The sequence below is a fragment of the Acomys russatus genome, chromosome 1 (assembly GCF_903995435.1).
Source record: "Acomys russatus chromosome 1, mAcoRus1.1, whole genome shotgun sequence".
Taxonomy (NCBI): Eukaryota; Metazoa; Chordata; class Mammalia; order Rodentia; family Muridae; genus Acomys; species Acomys russatus.
The window spans coordinates 41,838,400-41,854,988 of record NC_067137.1 but is presented as its reverse complement, the minus strand read 5'-3'; the positions used below and the strand labels follow the sequence as shown (position 1 = coordinate 41,854,988).

General features: G+C 43.9%; 1 protein-coding gene across 1 annotated transcript in view; it reads left to right on the top strand.

Annotated features, from left to right (window-relative positions):
- The window catches only part of Dcdc2c (doublecortin domain containing 2C), a 79,151-nt gene extending 63,500 nt beyond the window's left edge, over positions 1–15,651 (top strand). The window contains exons 10-11 of the mRNA XM_051153581.1: positions 11,055–11,102; positions 14,294–15,651. Of these exons, the coding sequence (XP_051009538.1) occupies positions 11,055–11,102; positions 14,294–14,317 (72 nt within the window). The 3' untranslated portion in view covers positions 14,318–15,651. The remainder of the gene's footprint in view (positions 1–11,054; positions 11,103–14,293) is intronic.
- Positions 15,652–16,589: the final 938 nt, after the last annotated feature.

The following is a 16,589-nucleotide window of genomic DNA, read 5'->3' as shown; positions in this document are numbered from 1 at the left end:
AGGGATTTTCCTGCATCAAGCACAGCAATGGCTGTTCCAGGATGCAACAGCATGTGTGAGATCACCTAGCGCAGGGTCACTGGACACCATGGGGCATCATCTCCCTGGATGGTCTTCCTAGCCTTTTCCGCCCTACTTATTTATTAGGTGGGTGCTCGTGTGAGGATGGAGAACAGACAGAAGGACTGTCACTGAGTTGGGGAGGTGTAAACTCTGCTGGGTGCTGGTGCAGGTGAGAGGCACTCTCAGGCATGTGGATAATCTAATGCATGTGTTGGCTGACCTCCCTTAACATCTGTGTGGTCAGAGTCAGATGGAATAAGCATGGAGGGGAGCCTTCAAGGAAAAGAGGTGGCAAGGAGCAGCAACATGCTTATCTGTGGCTGTGGAAAGCACCCAGATCCTGTGGGTACAAGAACAGCAGGGCAGCATTGGGCCAGGAGGGTGAGAGAGAAAGAAGAGACAGGAGAGAGGGAGAAGAGACAGGAGAGAGAGAGAGAGAGAGAGAGAGAGAGAGAGAGAGAGAGAGAGAGAGAGGGTGGGTGTGGAGGGAGGGTGTGGTGTATGTGTGTGTGTGTGTGTGAGAGAGAGAGAGTGTGTGTTTGTGTGTGTGTGTGTGTGTGTGTGTGTGTGTGTGTGTGTGAGAGAGAGAGAGAGAGAGAGAGAAGAGGAGGGGAGAGAGAGACTCTTTAAAGAGATAGAGGCTTCCTGAGGTATCACACTTAGAGTGTACTATTTGTTTTTAATGTTAACATTTCACTGTGCTTGTTGATATTCCATTGCTCAGGAGTAGATTGCACTGAATCCTCGGTCATCTTTGCTTTTCTACTCTACTTGGTAATGTCAGACAAATGCAGACAAGATTATCAGAGAACCTTTTTCTGTTTTTAAGAAAAGAGGTTTACAAAGTGGACCCCTCAGATACTAAGACATGAAGGTGGTATTTGTACCCAGTTGGAGGAAGAGTGCCACCACCTGGTCTCCAGAAATAAGCCCACTTGTCATTTCATGTAAGTCCTTGACGGAGGCATCCATTCAGCTTAGAACTGAAGTCTGACATGCTTTCTTGTTCTTTTCTGTTATTTGAGTTTCAGTTGAGAAATGCTCCCAGGCACCTCTGCATCAGAAATGAAGATGCTTGAGCAAGATCTTTCTGTCCCCCTCCCCTCCACACTGGCACCACCCTTTTCCAGTTATCGTAGCACACAGGAATTCCCATATAGCTTTTATTGAGACGTAGGTTTGTAAATCATGCATTAAATTATCTGCTATCATAATTTGAAAATTGGTACAGATTCTAAAGTGCTTTTTGTGGCAACTGTGCTGAGGACTGTTCTCCCTCAACTGAGGGGAAGCATTTGTCCCTCTCAGACCCCATAGCTAGTATATCCTGTGCTGGCTTGCAGGTGGACTTGTGTCTACTTGGGCTGCCTCTTTGAATGCAAGCTTTTGTGGGTAGCTCTATAATGTCTGCCAGAGCAGCTGTTTGCCAGAAGCTCTTGAGTTTTTATGTGTATTTCCAAGTGCCCAGCTGCCTTGAGGGCACCACAAATATCTTTGAAGTCCAATTACAGCCACCAAGCTCCAGAGTGGCTTTTCACCCAGGCACATTACACAGGGCTGTTCAAGGCCATCAGCTACATACACTGAGGCCACCAGAAATTGTGGGCCAGAACTATGATTTATTTGGGAGTAGGGAATCAGCCATTTCACACTTGACCTAGAAAATGTCTCCTTGTTCAGACAGTCTGCAGCTGTTAGTGGCTATCCATCCTCTTAGATCCTGCGGCCAGGAGCCACGTGGTCCTGGGGATAGCGTGCTTCTCCCTGCTCTAACGTGCTTATAAAGCATCACAGCACATTCTTACATTTTGTGAGATCCGCAAGTTCCATTTTTTCCCCCAAAGGCAGTGATAAGGGTTCGTTAGCTCCCTAGGAATAATATTTGGTTGTATTTTATTGTAGTTATTTTGTTTGTGTTTGGGAATCAGGAAGTAGAATGATAGAAACAAATGACACAAACAAAAGACCATTTTTGTTTCCATTGAAATCTTGAATGGGCTTGACATTTCTTCCACGAGTGCTTGTATCTAGGGACCAGGACACAGCACAGTGTGGTACAGGCTGTACACTCCTCACCTTTTACAGCATAGATGCAAACACATTTTCTCTCCTTCTAGTTCCATTGTGCACTGAAAATCATAATCCCCAGGCAGAGCCTCTTTAGGTCAAGTGTCCATTAGTAACCTTGTTTTGAGTTGCTGTTATTAAGTCATCTTGGCAACTAAGAAGTTGTTAAGAAATGAAATTTTGATGATCATAGATTAGCTTTGCTTTTTGATGACTTGTTAGGATTGTCCTCAAAAGAGCTACAAGTGTCGGTTACAAGTGGAGTCCAGGAGTCCAGGCAGCCTTGCAAAGGAGGGTGGGGCATGTGTCACGACTAGCTTGCCTCTCTGGTCAGCAGCAGCAGTTCAGCTGGCTTTGTGGTTCTTCCTCTGAGTTGTCTATTGTGACAGACTCCTTTGACTTGTAGTGACAGCTTGTTCCATGTAAAATGAATCATAAAGACATCCCAATTTCTTTCTTTCTTTTTTCTTTTTTGTCTTGGGTAAAGCCACATAGGCTCACTTCTCTGAGCCAGGTGTCTGCTCTCTTTCCCTGTGTTTTTATTTATCATTAGAGTGACCCCAAAGAGAGAGTTGAATTGCTGGGTTTCAAGGCCCTCAGCCCCTAATCTACCACAAGAGAATCTTTCTGAATCACTTCCTTTCCTGGCAGGAGCCAGAGGGTAAAACTGCTGCTTTCAGGAGCTTCAACCAGGGATTTACATACAACTCTGAAGCCTTGTGGCTTTGCTTTGTAGCCGCAGGGAGAGGGCACAGGCTGCTAGTTTTTAAAATACATTTTATTAATTTATTCATATTACATCTCAATTGTTATCCCATCCCTTGTATCCTCCCATTCCTCCCTCCCTCCCATTTTCCCCTTACTCCCTTCGTCTATGACTGTGACTGAGGGGGACCTCCTCCCCCTGTATATGCTCATAGGGTATCGAGTTTCTTCTTGGTAGCCTGCTATCCTTCCTCTGAGTGCCACCAGGTCCCCCCATCCAGGGGATGTGGTCAAATATGGGGCACCATAGTACGTGTGAAAGTCAGTTCCCACTCTCCACTCAACTGTGGAGAATGTCCTGTCCATTGGCTAGATCTTGGTAGGGGTTTGACGTTTACTGCATGTATTATCCTTGGCTGGTGCCATAGTTTGAGCAGGACTCCTGGGCCCAGACCTGCCCTTCATAATGTTCTTCTTATAGGTTTCTAGGACCCTCTGGATCCTTCTATTTCCCCATTCTCCCTTGCTTCTCTCACCTAGAGTCCCAATAGGATGTCCTCCCCTCTGTCCCACTTTCCTGGTAAGTGAAGATTTTCATGGGACATATCCCTTGGGCTAGTGTCCAGATATAAGTGAGTATATATCTTTTGACTCCTTCTGCTTCTGGGTTAACTCACTCATTATGATCCTTTCTAGTTCCATCCATTTATCCACAAATTTTGGGAATTCCTTGTTTTTAATAGCTGAGTAGTATTCCATAGTGTAAATGTACCATAGTTTCTTTAGCCATTCTTCTACTGAGGGACACTTAGGCTGTTTCCATGTTCTGGCTATTATGAATAAGGCTGCTATGAACATGGCTGAGCAAATTTTCTTGTTGTGTGCTGGAGCATCTTCTGGGTATATTCCAAGGAGTGGAATAGCTGGGTCTTGAGGAAGCCTTATTCCCAGTTTTCTGGGATATCATCAGATAGATTTCCAAAGTGGCTGTACTAGTTTGCATTCCCACCAGCAATGAAGGAGTGTTCCTCTCTCTCCACATCTGGCTGCTAGTTTTGAAGAGAAGCTGCCTGTCACAGCAATTGGATGTGGGGCTGCAGTTCAGGCACCACCTAGCACCAGTACCACCTAGGCTAATGAGACTACCCAGTGCTGGTACCACTCAGGCTAGTGCAATGAGGTCACCCAGTGCCAATTCCACCCAGGATTGTTAGGCTATCCAATTTCAGTACCATCTAGGCTAGTGAGGCCATATTGATTCAATGAAATAGTCCTTAACAAGTACAAAAGAGTTCATTGAAAACACATGACATAATAGCCATGGACACTAGAAATGGAAACAAGCACTTATATCATTTGGCCCTGGCTGATATGCCTAAATGTCCATCGGCATGTGTAAAAGGCTCACAGGTGTTAGGAAGGCAGATATTTAGTCAGTTGGTCTTTATTTTGACCCTGAAAATGTTGAGCACCTTGAGTGGAGGGGCTCATGCTAATTATCATTACTTTTAGCAAATCCCTTCAGTGACATTCTATGATCTTTTACTTAGGTATAAAATGATGATTAGAACTGCAACATGGTGCAAAGGAGAGCGAGTCCTGAGCCTGCATCCCAAAGACCTGATAGTATCCCTGGACCTGCTGTCGAGAGCCTGTGTCAACTCAGGCCAGTTGCAGGGGCCCCATGTCTTCATTGGTAAGATGAGGCCAAGCAATTAGGTGTTCCCTATTGTTGAGGTCTGCAGCTTCCTTTTTCCCCAGGAGAATGAGGCAATTTTAAGTCCCAGAAGTCTAATTCAGGGCAGTAGTAAGTTCTTATGTTGATCCCCGGCTACAGAAACAATTTTTGGCTGTGTTATATTGATGTTGGCAGAAATTGTTCTCTAAGTTTGAGTTTAGGGAGATCCTTAAGGGTGAGTTACTTTTTCAGAGCCACATAGACCAAAGGCAGCTATGAAACCCATGTGGTGTGGCCAGCAAGTTCAACTGTCTTCTCTGCTCCGCCTTGGCAACTACTGCTGAGTAGAGGAAGGGCTGGATGGAGCCATGCTGTGTGGGGGCCCTCACCACGCCCCACCCCTTACCTCCACCCGGCCCCCCGACTCCTGTCATGGCCAAGGACTCAGAATGTGTTCTGGGCTGTGGTGTGGGACTGACTTTGAACCATTGAAGGTTTGAGTTTTGGGTCTAAAGACTGTCAAAAGGAAATTTATTTTAGAGAAAAACTTTTTTTCTTACCTTTCTTTTTTAAAGATATTTTCTTTCCCACTGATGAGCAGCTTCCTCCTCCTCCTCCTCCTCCTCCTCCTCCTCCTTTTCTTCTTCTTCTTCTTCTTCTTCTTCTTCTTCTTCTTCTTCTTCTTCTTCTTCTTCTTCTTCTTCTTCTTCTTCTAGACTGCCAACTCTCTTCTCCAATTCATTTCCTGTAGGGCAGATGTTTAGACAACCCATTTCAGTCTTCTGGAGTTATCTTGAATGTGTGTGTTTTGTAGATTGTTTTACAGTGTGGCTAATGGAAGGACCCTCTTCATTGCCTTTCCGAAGGCCATGGACAGTAGAGTGCATGTTTCCTCTGGTTTGTAGACAGTTTCCCAGAGAGGTTGTCACTGAATATGCTGAAAATATCTAAGAGGAGGTTACTATGTAATTGTTTAACAAACATTCTTAAAATGCTTGGGGATTGGGGGCTGGAGAGATGGTTTAGCAGCTAAGAGCACTGACACTTCTTCCAGAGGATCAGGATGCAATTTCCATTACTTATATCGTGCCTTACAATTATCTATAACCTACAATGACCTATGCCCTCCTCTGGCCTTTGTGGGCAGCAGGCACACATGGTGCACAAAACATACCTACAGGCCAAAACATCTGTTCACATAAAAAGGCAAAAAAAAAAAAAAAAAAAAAAAAAGCGTGGGAGTTGAAAGAGAAAAGTGGAAAGTGGATCTAAGCATTCAGACCTCAGATGCTCCTAATTTGCTTCAATGAGCTGTGTGCAGTAGGATTCCAAGCGGACAGTTGTTTTAGGTACTAGCCTCCTCCTTTCAGCACTGTGCACCAAAATCAAGTCACTGCACCTATCTGGTACCCACCTGAAGACATGTGCATATGGGGTCTTTCTCCATGTTTTCTTTCTCCTTTTGGACCTCTTATATCCATTGGCTTGGGTGAGGTTCTTTTGTACTGGGGTGACCTCTGTCCAGGAGTGAGATTCTTTTGTACTGGGGTGACCTCTGTCCAGGGATGAGGTTCTTTTATATTGGGGTGACCTCTGTCCAGGTTCTCATTAGCTTTCAGCTGTCCATCTGCTTTTGTGTGTGTGGTTTTGTTTTGTTTTATTTTTTTGGTTTTTCTAGACAGGGTCTCTCTGCGTTATCCTTGGCTGGCCTCGAGCTCACAGCGATCTGCCCGCCTCTGCCTCCCGAGTGCTGGGATTAAAGGCGTGTGCCACCATGCCCAGCCCATCAGCTTTTGACTAGTCCTCTTGGACATTTGGCGGTTGTTGTGTGCCAACCAAACATCGAAGTTGAAACTCTTGCCAATGCTGAATGATAGCAGAGTGCATTCTCATTCCCGACTTGTATTCTCTGCTTAGATTTTCTACCAGTAAATTTCATAGAAACAGCACTTAGAGCACACTAAGTTGCCATTTATTTCTAATGTATACTCTGTCATTGTTTTTGTCACTTGAGTGGAGGAAGGACCCTATAATAGGACTACAGTACAGATTAGGAACATAAATATCTCAGAGCTAGGCTTTCAGCTCCTCTACAATTCCTCTCCTAATGAGAGGCACCTCCTTAAACCCTCCCCGAGACAGCCTTTCTGCTGGTAGAGGGCTTTGCACACTCTGAGGTACTTTTTTTTTTTTTTCTGAGACAGGGTTTCTATATGTAATAGGCCTGGCTGTCCAGGACTCACTTTGTAGACCAGGCTGGTCTCAAACTCACAGATATCTGCCTGCCTCTGCCACTCAAGTGCTGGGATTAAAGGCCTGAGCCACCAGTACCGGCTTACTCCGAGGTTCTTACACTATCAAACTAAAGCCACATACAGTGAGGCTAACTCCTGCTTCACATTTCAAATCCTTTATTTCCATTCAGCTCACATTTATTGCATGCCCTGGTTTTTAGTCACTGTCCTCAGATTTGTTTGCAGCCTTGGTATCTTCATTCTCCCCATGTCGTTGGCTCCATCCCTGCATCCGTGTGCTGCGATCAGGATGGAGGCATGGGGACGGTTCTTCTCTCACTAAGTGCTAAGCACATCCACATGCTGAGCTTCCGAGAGGAGGGAAAAGATGGGTGGGGTGTTTGGCTACTTTGCGTGTTTTTTGTAACAAATGCGAACAAATTTAATAACCATCTTATACTTCCGTAGGTCAGAATTTTGACATGGTCTTGTGGGCTAACAACCTATGCTTCTGTCCTGGGGATCTAGGGAAAATCTGTTTTCATGCCTTGTCCAGCTTCCAGGGCTGCTCATATTTTTTTTTTTTTGGCTTATTTTTTAAAAGGCTCCCCCCCCCTTTAAAAGCCAGTTGCCTTTCTCTAGTCTTTAATTTGTGTTCATATTCCCTTTGATTCTCTCTCTCTCTCTCTCTCTCTCTCTCTCTCTCTCTCTCTCTCTCTCTCTCTTTTGCTGCCTTCTATCTCAAGGGACCTTGTAATTGCACGGAGCCCTCTTGGGTATTCTGGGGGAACATTCCAAGTCTTTTGCTGCCTCAATCCCCTCAGCAGCCCTGATGTGCCTTTACCACATGAGCTAACACATCCATGGCTTCTGGGCCTTGGATGTGGATAGCTTTCAGGTACCATGCTTCTCAGTACCATTCCCACCAAGTCCTGTATGTGCTAAGCAGAGTTCTTGTGAGTGTGTGTATGTGCATATGGGTGCTCAAGTGTCTGAAGAGTATAGGTCAGTCATTCTCCATCTTATCTATCTATCTATCTATCTATCTATCTATCTATCTATCTATCTAATTATCTTCTTTATCATCATCATCATCACCATCATCATCTTGTATGTATGTATGTATGTATGTATGTATGTATGTATGTATCATCATGTGTGACTGTGTATGTGTGTGGGCACATCTGTATCACAGATGTGAGGAGGCCAGAGATCAACTTGCAGGAGTCAGTTCTTTCCTTCCATCAAGTAGGTCCTGAGGATTGAACTCAGGTCCTCAAGTTTGGTGGTGAGCACTTTAACTTGTCAAGCCATCTTGCTGGACCTTCCCTTTAGCTTTTGAGGTAGAGTCTTTCCCTGGATCTGGAGCTCATTGATTTGGCCAGCCAGAATGGCCAGAGTTCCATGCATCCTCCTCTCTCAGACCTCTTGGTGAAGGGTTAACTACTGGCTTATGTTGGTACTGAGGATCTGAACTCAGGCACCTGTGCTTGTGAGGATAGCGTGTTTTTGGAATCCTGAAGTGTGTAGCCTTTCTAGACTGTTAGCTTCTATTTGGTAATCATTCCTGGCAGATGTGTACAGAGCGCTTGCTTCAGCTATCTTTTATTGTGCCTAGCACTGGTGTCTGCCACCTAGGTTCTGTAGCTGTAATGTGGAGATCAGCCAGAAAGTCATCTGCTCAAACTTCTTGTACTAAGGATGGGAAACTGAGGCTAGCATAATTCTAATCTCCTTGGTTTTTTTCCATAAAATTGAGAAATTAATGCTAAACCTTTAAGGCTCCAGGATTGATTACAAATTGAGAGTCTACCACAAGAGTGTGTTTTGGCAGGGAAAGAGGGGAGTGGAAGTGGATGACTTTCCCAAAGCCACATGAACCAGAGACATGTTTTCTTCCCATGAGTCTATGTGTTTCTCTCCCAAGGCAGAGGAAGTAAGTACGTTTGCATGTGCTGTTAGTATATGGTGGAGACTAGCAACTCCCGGTGTGTGGCATTATTTGAAAGGATTCAGTGTCCCTATAAATCCAGAGACTAGCTTTTTTTTTTTCTGAACATTTTCCAGCAGGACAACTAGAACCCATATTGTGTGTTCTCTCTCTCTTCCTCCCTCCCTCCCTCCCTCCCTCCCTCCCTCCCTCCCTCCCTCCCTCCCTCCCTCCCTTCCTCTGTCTGTCTACTATAAAGGCTGTTGTCCTGTTGACAGAAGGATGTAAGGTAGCTGACAATAAAAAGAGAGATGAAAGAGGGAAGCCTTTACATGAAGAATAAGACTAGAACCCAAGGCTGCATGTGAGCATCAGGAGGGGCCATGTGCTGCAATGATGCTCTGCAGGGATGGAGGACTTTGTCAAGAAAGCTGACACTTTTGTGCTCCCCAGCCCCCACCTCTCTCTGTTTCTTACTTCGCTTTAAGCTTGATAATTTCTGAACACAGATTGAGTGTTCTTTATTCCAAATTCCAAAACCTAAAGTGCTTCTGAAAGTCTTTGGACTACCACCCGAGGCCACATCTGACCTCCCACAGTGATAGTCAAGACTCGGGTGCTCTGTACTTGTGTAAAGTGACCCTCAATACATGGATTTTGTGTCTAGACAATTAGTGGTGGCTGCCAGAGGGCCCCAAGGTGAACTTGTCACCACAGAGCTACCGCTGATTAGGAATGCTTTCTTGACACTGACAGAGATTTACCGAGTCCAAAGTACTTTCTGATTTAACTGTCGTTCCTATAGCACCTGGGAAATGCCTTTGCTGAAATATTTAAGGGCCGGTCGTTCTAGCTACAGAGAATTGGTTACCTAGGTAACAGCTCCGACAGCCAAAAATTAAATGCTCTCTAACTTTGGGTTTCTAACTTCACAGTCACATCTTAGATCAAAGAGCGGATTCATTTTCACAAACGACAGGCTGACATCTTGAGTCATAAGCTGCTGCACCTTCGATGTTCTAGCGACCCAAAACTAAAAGCAGGCAGGGACGAGGTTTGTTGACTTTGAGACAGGGTCTCATGTATCCTGGGCTGGCTTCAAACTTGTCATGCAGCCAAAGGCTGACTCTGAACTCTGCTCCTCTGGCCGCCATCTCTCTAGTGCTGGGTTTACAGGCATGTAGCATCTTGGTGTGAAGCTTAGGATGGAACCTAATCCTCTGTACATGCTGAGCAAGCATGGTCCAGACAGAGCCACCCCTCAGCCCCACAGAGCTTACAGCTGGGCGTGCAGCAGCCAGACTTCTCTGTGGATGAAGGAAGGCTGTGCTGGCCCCTGCCAGGTGATTCATGGTGGCCTCTGAAACCTCACAGTTGCAATGAAAACCAGCTTTCTCTTCAGATTCTTAGTTCTTGATTTTGCTTCTCTGCTCCCATTTTCAGACCCCCAGCTACTGCTCTTTGGCAGTGCAATCTGCAGCCAGGCCCATCATGGGCTCCCACATCCCTTCCTTTAGTGGCAATAAGCTCCGAAGCTGCACAGGCCCATCATTTTCATCCTAGGTGCCAGATGTCATGTCTTCAGAACAGCACTGGTCTAATTCTATTGGACCCTGCTCCAGACCTCATCAGAACTGAAGTGCTCATTAACAAAAATGTTTCCATGTTACTTATGCTGGCACAGGTGTTTAAACATGGGAACACTTGAATACAGCAAATATCTTTGGCTGCTAGGTGGCATAGAGCCTCTTGGAAACTAAACGATATACCTGAAATCCAAGCAGGCCCATTGGTTGGAATGCTTACCTGTGGCAGGTCTTCAGAGATGCCGTATTGCATTTCTGTGTCACCTGTGTACTTCCTAGGAGAGCTAGTGTCAGTTACATGTGTCTCATTTTGGTGTTTTTCATTTTAGAGCAAATATTCTTTTATTGTTATGTGATCCAGGATTCCTAGATTAGCCACCGAGCAGCTTTCACGTGTTCTGGTTGGAGTCCTGCTGGAGAGGTTCTATTACCTGTGTTGGAAAATACAACACAATGATTGCTACCACCAGCCATTGGGAGCACTGTGAAGCTAGTGGAGGGAGCAAAGCCAATAAACTTAAGCAAAGTGTGCTTTTCTCTTTGAGAAAGGAAGTGGGCAGATGAACGTCCAGTCATTATCTGAAGAATGATAATGCCAGCATCCGTTTCTACATAACCAAAGCATGGTTTTGTTTTCAGTAGGGTCATTTTTATTGGTCTGAAATTCTCTCCATGCTATCCAAGAAGGTTGGATTCCACTGGTTCTCTTAGCTATGCATAGGTGTCCTAGTGAAGGCTCACAGTGAATCCTCTGCTCAGTTCACTAACCTCTCTGTTTCTTTTCATTTTAGCATCTTTCAAGAACCTCCGCAAGAATAAAGAGGTGGTTCCGACTCCTGGTAAGAGAATGCACTGTGTGTGGTTCATTATTTGAAGGACTCTGGCACATGACATAAGGTGTGGGCAGAGGAGCATTGGGGTCACTGTCCATCTGAGAGTCACCCCAGTGGGAACGGCTACAGAGAGGTTACTTCATTCCTTGCCACATTTAGGTTTTCTTGCCTCCTGTGAGAGAGTCTTTCAGCTTTGGAAGCACTGGGCTCCCTTAGCTTGCATATCGTTTGCCAAGCTGTCCTCTGAATGGTGGCCATTAGGTCATTTGACAAATGAATACCTCAACTTAGCTTATAGTAGCACTGTCTGCCAGTTAGTTCAGTTTCAGTAGACTTGTTGTTGCTTTATGCATTTATTTTGAAATTTCATTGCCTTTACCCTGATAGTATATGAACAAACGATTAGAGAAAAATCTCTTGAGACTGCTGATAAGCTTAGGATCCAAGCCAGAGACTTTAGATGAACATATGCCCTGGGGTGCTGCAGGGGATGGTCTTAGCCACAGTTAGAGGTTGATTAGATTACAGGCTGAATTGTGAAAGGACGCTGTATGGAACACATAGGCAGTGACCAGAATGACTCACTGATCTTGCTGATGGTTGCATCTGAAAGACAGGGTGAGTGCCAAGGATGTTGAAAAGATATACCGCATCCCAGTATATCTTCACATAGCGTGGGATGTTATACCGGACTAGTTTTGTCTCTTCTTTTTGTTATATCATATCAATACTTTATCCATATGAATACATTCTATGCCTTTATTGTATTTTGAATTTTGATCATTCTAATGTCATGTATCTTTAGGAAGGGTCTATGTGAATGGGGTGAGGGTACTTCTGGTTCAGTCATGATTTACTATTCCTTTATGTTTTCATTTCTCAAACATTGAATTTCTTCCATATGCTACTTGGGTGCTTGTGAAAACAGATGCATAAGATACAAGTTTTGCCTCACTGGCTCATGGCTTGGGTCTTGCCACAACCTTTGCATGGTCCTAACTGTATTCACTAGGGGCCAGAGAGGAGCCAGGGGCGGGAACAACTGCCATTCTAGGCCACTGACTTTCATCTGGCTCATTCATGACATATGACAGTCTTTATGTTTTCTTCCAAACCTCTGGTTCATGCATCTATTTTCACTATTTAAGCTTTTGTAGCAATGGGTATTGTATCATGTATGTATGTATGTATATATGAATTTTTACTATTAAGCTTTTATAACAATGGGCACTGAATGATGTAAACATTGATGGTTTTTCTTCTCACAGCAAGCTTTCAGCTATTCATCACCACATCTATACAGTTACTATAGACATGTGTTTTCCAAGAGAGAATTCACTGAAACCAAGAAAAGAAAGCAGGGCTTACCAAGGCTATTCTGAATGCAGGACTCCAATGCCATTATTGTCCTTTAACACAAAGCCCAGTATACTGCTCATTGTGGCCCGGGTCTGGCTGACTGAGTAGAGAATGTATGTGAACACAGCACAGTCCCACCGTTCTGAGCAAGCTCATGTGTGTCGAGGTGGAACGTGGGTGTAGAAGGTTGCGTATGTTAAGTGGGAAGGTAGAGAAACTCAGCGTATAGCTGGAGACAGGCCATAACTAGAATGATGGTCCAGCAGGGCCTGGAAAGGAGGCTGCCAAGATAAAAAAAAAACTTGTATAAAGGAGAACTATTAATGGTCAGCAGGAATCTCTGTAGACACTGTAGAGAAGGGGCCATGGGCGAGGGATCAGAGTGTTAAGGTTCATGGCAAAGCTACAATGGGCTTTGAGAGGGATGTAGATGGAGTCAAAGGCTAGTTGTGTAAGGATGGAAAGGACAGTGGTGATGCCGGCCTTGCCTCTTTTGTCCTTTGTGTCAGTGATGGCGGAAGTCTGAATTGCATTAAGGAATGCCAATCCCAAGTATCAATGACTTGCATGACAGAGCGTTCTTTAATGACCACAGAAATCCCACTGTGGGGTGGCATCTCTACTGAGCTTCTCTCCTTGCCTGTGTGACCCAGGTCTCTTTGGTGTTATGATGTCCCCCATCAGCACCTGGCCTCTGAATTGGATGCCAAAGAGGAAGGGAGAGGCAGGAAAAAGTTGCATCAAACACTCAACCCTCTCAGTCCAGAAGGGATGAGTTGTGGCTCACATTCCTTTGGTTTGAGCTACTCATTTGCTCCACTAAGATGCAAGTGGCTGGGAATGCAGATCTGGTGGCCTGCTGATCATGGCTGCCTGGCCCTCATTTTATCTAAAGTCTTTTGTAGATAATGCTAAACAAGGGAGATAGTTGACCAAATTTAGGTGTTATTCAATAGCAAAGGGAAGATGGTAAGGTAAGAGAGTTTAGTGTGTAACTGTAGTATTCTATCAGATTAGGAGAGCTGGGACAAGGCAGTGGGGCCACACACAGGCCAATATGTTTCTGGGAATTGACCAAATGGTCTAGACTTGGTATAATGGGAATGAGGGGCTAGGATGAAACAGGAGGTTAGGTCTCTGATTTGGGACTTGGCTGTGACATCTGAAGGCGAGAGGGAGAATTGATCTTGGTGGGAAGGGGACAAGTGATTATGATGAACCTTATGCATGTCAGTTGGGTTACCTGGTATCCCCCAGGGTCTGTGAGGCTCCCCTAGAAGATATCTTTTCATGTTATTTTCAAAGGGCAGTGGTCTTGATGCCTTTAGATGAATTGCACTTATCCCTGTAGGAATGTGGTTGTCTTATCCTTGGTGTATGTGGTTTGTTAGGAAGAGCTGGTATACATAGGTTTCTTCCATGTACTTTACAGGATATCTTGTTAGTGTTAAACACAGGCTCCAGAGTCTCCTGTGCTCTCGTTTCTTTTTTAATAAAAGTGTCTTCCCCGTCTCAGTGAGTAATAGAAAAAGTAAGCCTTTCCTTAGCCATTCAGTTTTCGATGATCAACAGATTAATTACATCTCTGTAGTTAATATCTGGTTACATGCCCTTTATTTCCTCTTCCTTCTAACCTTTTAATACTTGCATGAGATTGTGTTTCTATATGAGAGCAAATGTGATGATACAATCACATTTCAGGTTTAATATCCTGTGTGAAAATTTTCACTGTCATTACTAAATTCTTGATATTATAATAGCAGAATTTGTCTGTGATTTAGATACTACTATGCTTATTGGTGGTCTTGTCTTATTTTGTTTACTGAAAAAAAAAATAGAAAAAGAACAACATGACATTCTAGAAGAAAAACCCATACCTGCACTGCCAGAAACCCAAGTAAAAGCAGAAGTTCAAAGAGAGCCATCAATGGGACAAAAATCACTAGAAGAGTCATCATCAACACAAGACCAAAGGCATGAGGAACAAGAACCCTCTATAAAGTCATCTTTGGGAGCACCATCCCCAGAACAAAGACCTGAGCAAAAAGAATTCCATGTGCAATCAACCTTGGGACCAATACTTCTAGAGCAACAACTTGAACAAGAGAAACCTGTACAGTCATCCTTGGGTCCACCATCCCCAGAGCAACAACTTGAACAACAAGAGATACCTTTACAGTCATCACTGGGTCCACCATCCCCAAAGCAACAACTTGAAAAACAAGAGATATATGTACAATCATCTTTGGAACCACCATTACCAGAGCAACAATTTAGACAAGAGATATATGTTCAATCATTCTTGCAACCACCATCCCCAGAGCAACAACTTGAACAACTAGAGGTATATGTACAGCCATCCCTGGGACCACTATCCCCAGAGCAACAACTTGAACAAAAAGGGGTATCTGGGCAGTCATCCTTGGGGCCACCATCCCCAGAGCAACAACATGAACAACAAGAGGCATCTGGGCAGTCATCCTTGGGATCACCATCCCCAGAGCAACAACTTGATCAAGAGATACCTGTATAGCCATCCTTGGGTCCAACATACCCAGATCAACAACTTGAACAAGAGTCCTCTAAAGAGTCATCCTTGGGACCAGTTTTAGAACAATGACCTGAGCAATGAGAATCTCCTAAACAGTCATCTTTGGGACCACCATTCCAAGAATATCCACCCAAACAATGAGAATCCCATTGTCAGTCATCCTTGAGATAATAATCTCATAAACAGATGACTCTGGGACAATACATGAGATAAATAATATGATAACAAAATATCAGCCATGTTGTGAAGAGTAGCTGTCAAGAACTGGACAGGACCACAAGCAAATGAAAATAAAATTAGACAATTTATTTTCATACTATGCTGAGGTATGCCAGTAGGGTATTACAGTTGTCAACCTCATATTTTGATGGCCATACTTAAAATTTAAAAGATGAATAAGATTAAATTCACATGGAATCTCTTTCTCTTTTTCATGATTGTAAAGGTAGAAGGGGAGGGTATGTGTTTAAACTCAGTGTATATGGCTGCCTGGAGCGGGCATTTCCATTTTAGCAACATCAGTCCACATGTCATTTCTCGTAATATTCACTAGATTAAGACTAGATCATGTAATACACAGATGTCCATAGTTAATTCTCCCTATGTAAAGCATCTCCCAGTTATACACTTGCATTTATATATACAAATACAAATACATTACATATACATATGTACTCTATATGTGTTAGGAGTAGATGGTTGAGTGTGATGCTTAAAAGAATGAACTCTCAAGTCAGATTGTACTTGCTCAGTTTCTGCACTCATTACATATTTGAGCTAGCTAGTATCTCACTTCATCCCAAAATGAGGCTAATGATAATGACTTATCAGAAAGCACTTAGTGCCAGACACATGGAAGATACAAAACATGTGAGCCGTACTATGGTGCCTCACATTTGACCATGTCCCCTGGAGGGGGAGACCTGGTGGAACTCAGAGGAAGGACAGCAGGTAGCCAAGAAGAGACTTGATACCCTATGAGAATATACAGGGGGAGGTAATCCCCCTCAGGAACAGTCATAGGGGAGGGGAATAATGGGAAAACGGGGGGGGGGGAGGAATGGGAGGATACAAGGGATGGGATAAACATTGAGATGTAACAAGAATAAATTAATAAAAAAAAAAAACCAAAAAACATGTGAGCTTTGCCATCATCATCTCACTTTGAGATCATCTCACTAGAGAAACTGTTTTGTTAGTTAACTAGAGAAAACAAGCAGATTATTTTATTTAGATGCTAAGGTGGTTACTGCATTTGGCTTTTGTGGTAAACAAGAGTAATTAATTAATTAATTAATTTACAGGGTTTCTCTAGGTAGCTTTGTCTGTCTTGGACTTGCTTTGTAGACCAGGCTGGCCTAGAACTCACAGAGATCCACCTGCCCCTGTGTTACTTTCAAAGTTGTACAACACTATCTGCACCTGCACTGTGTATGCTCAATTACTCACTAACTCCCTTGAACCTACTCCATGGGAGCTGTAACCACCACAAACCCTCCCTGTTTAAAAAAATTGTATAAAATCCTAGACTTCTTACTTAAAAAATACACTCAGATTAAAAACTCAAACTTGAGTCACCTCTA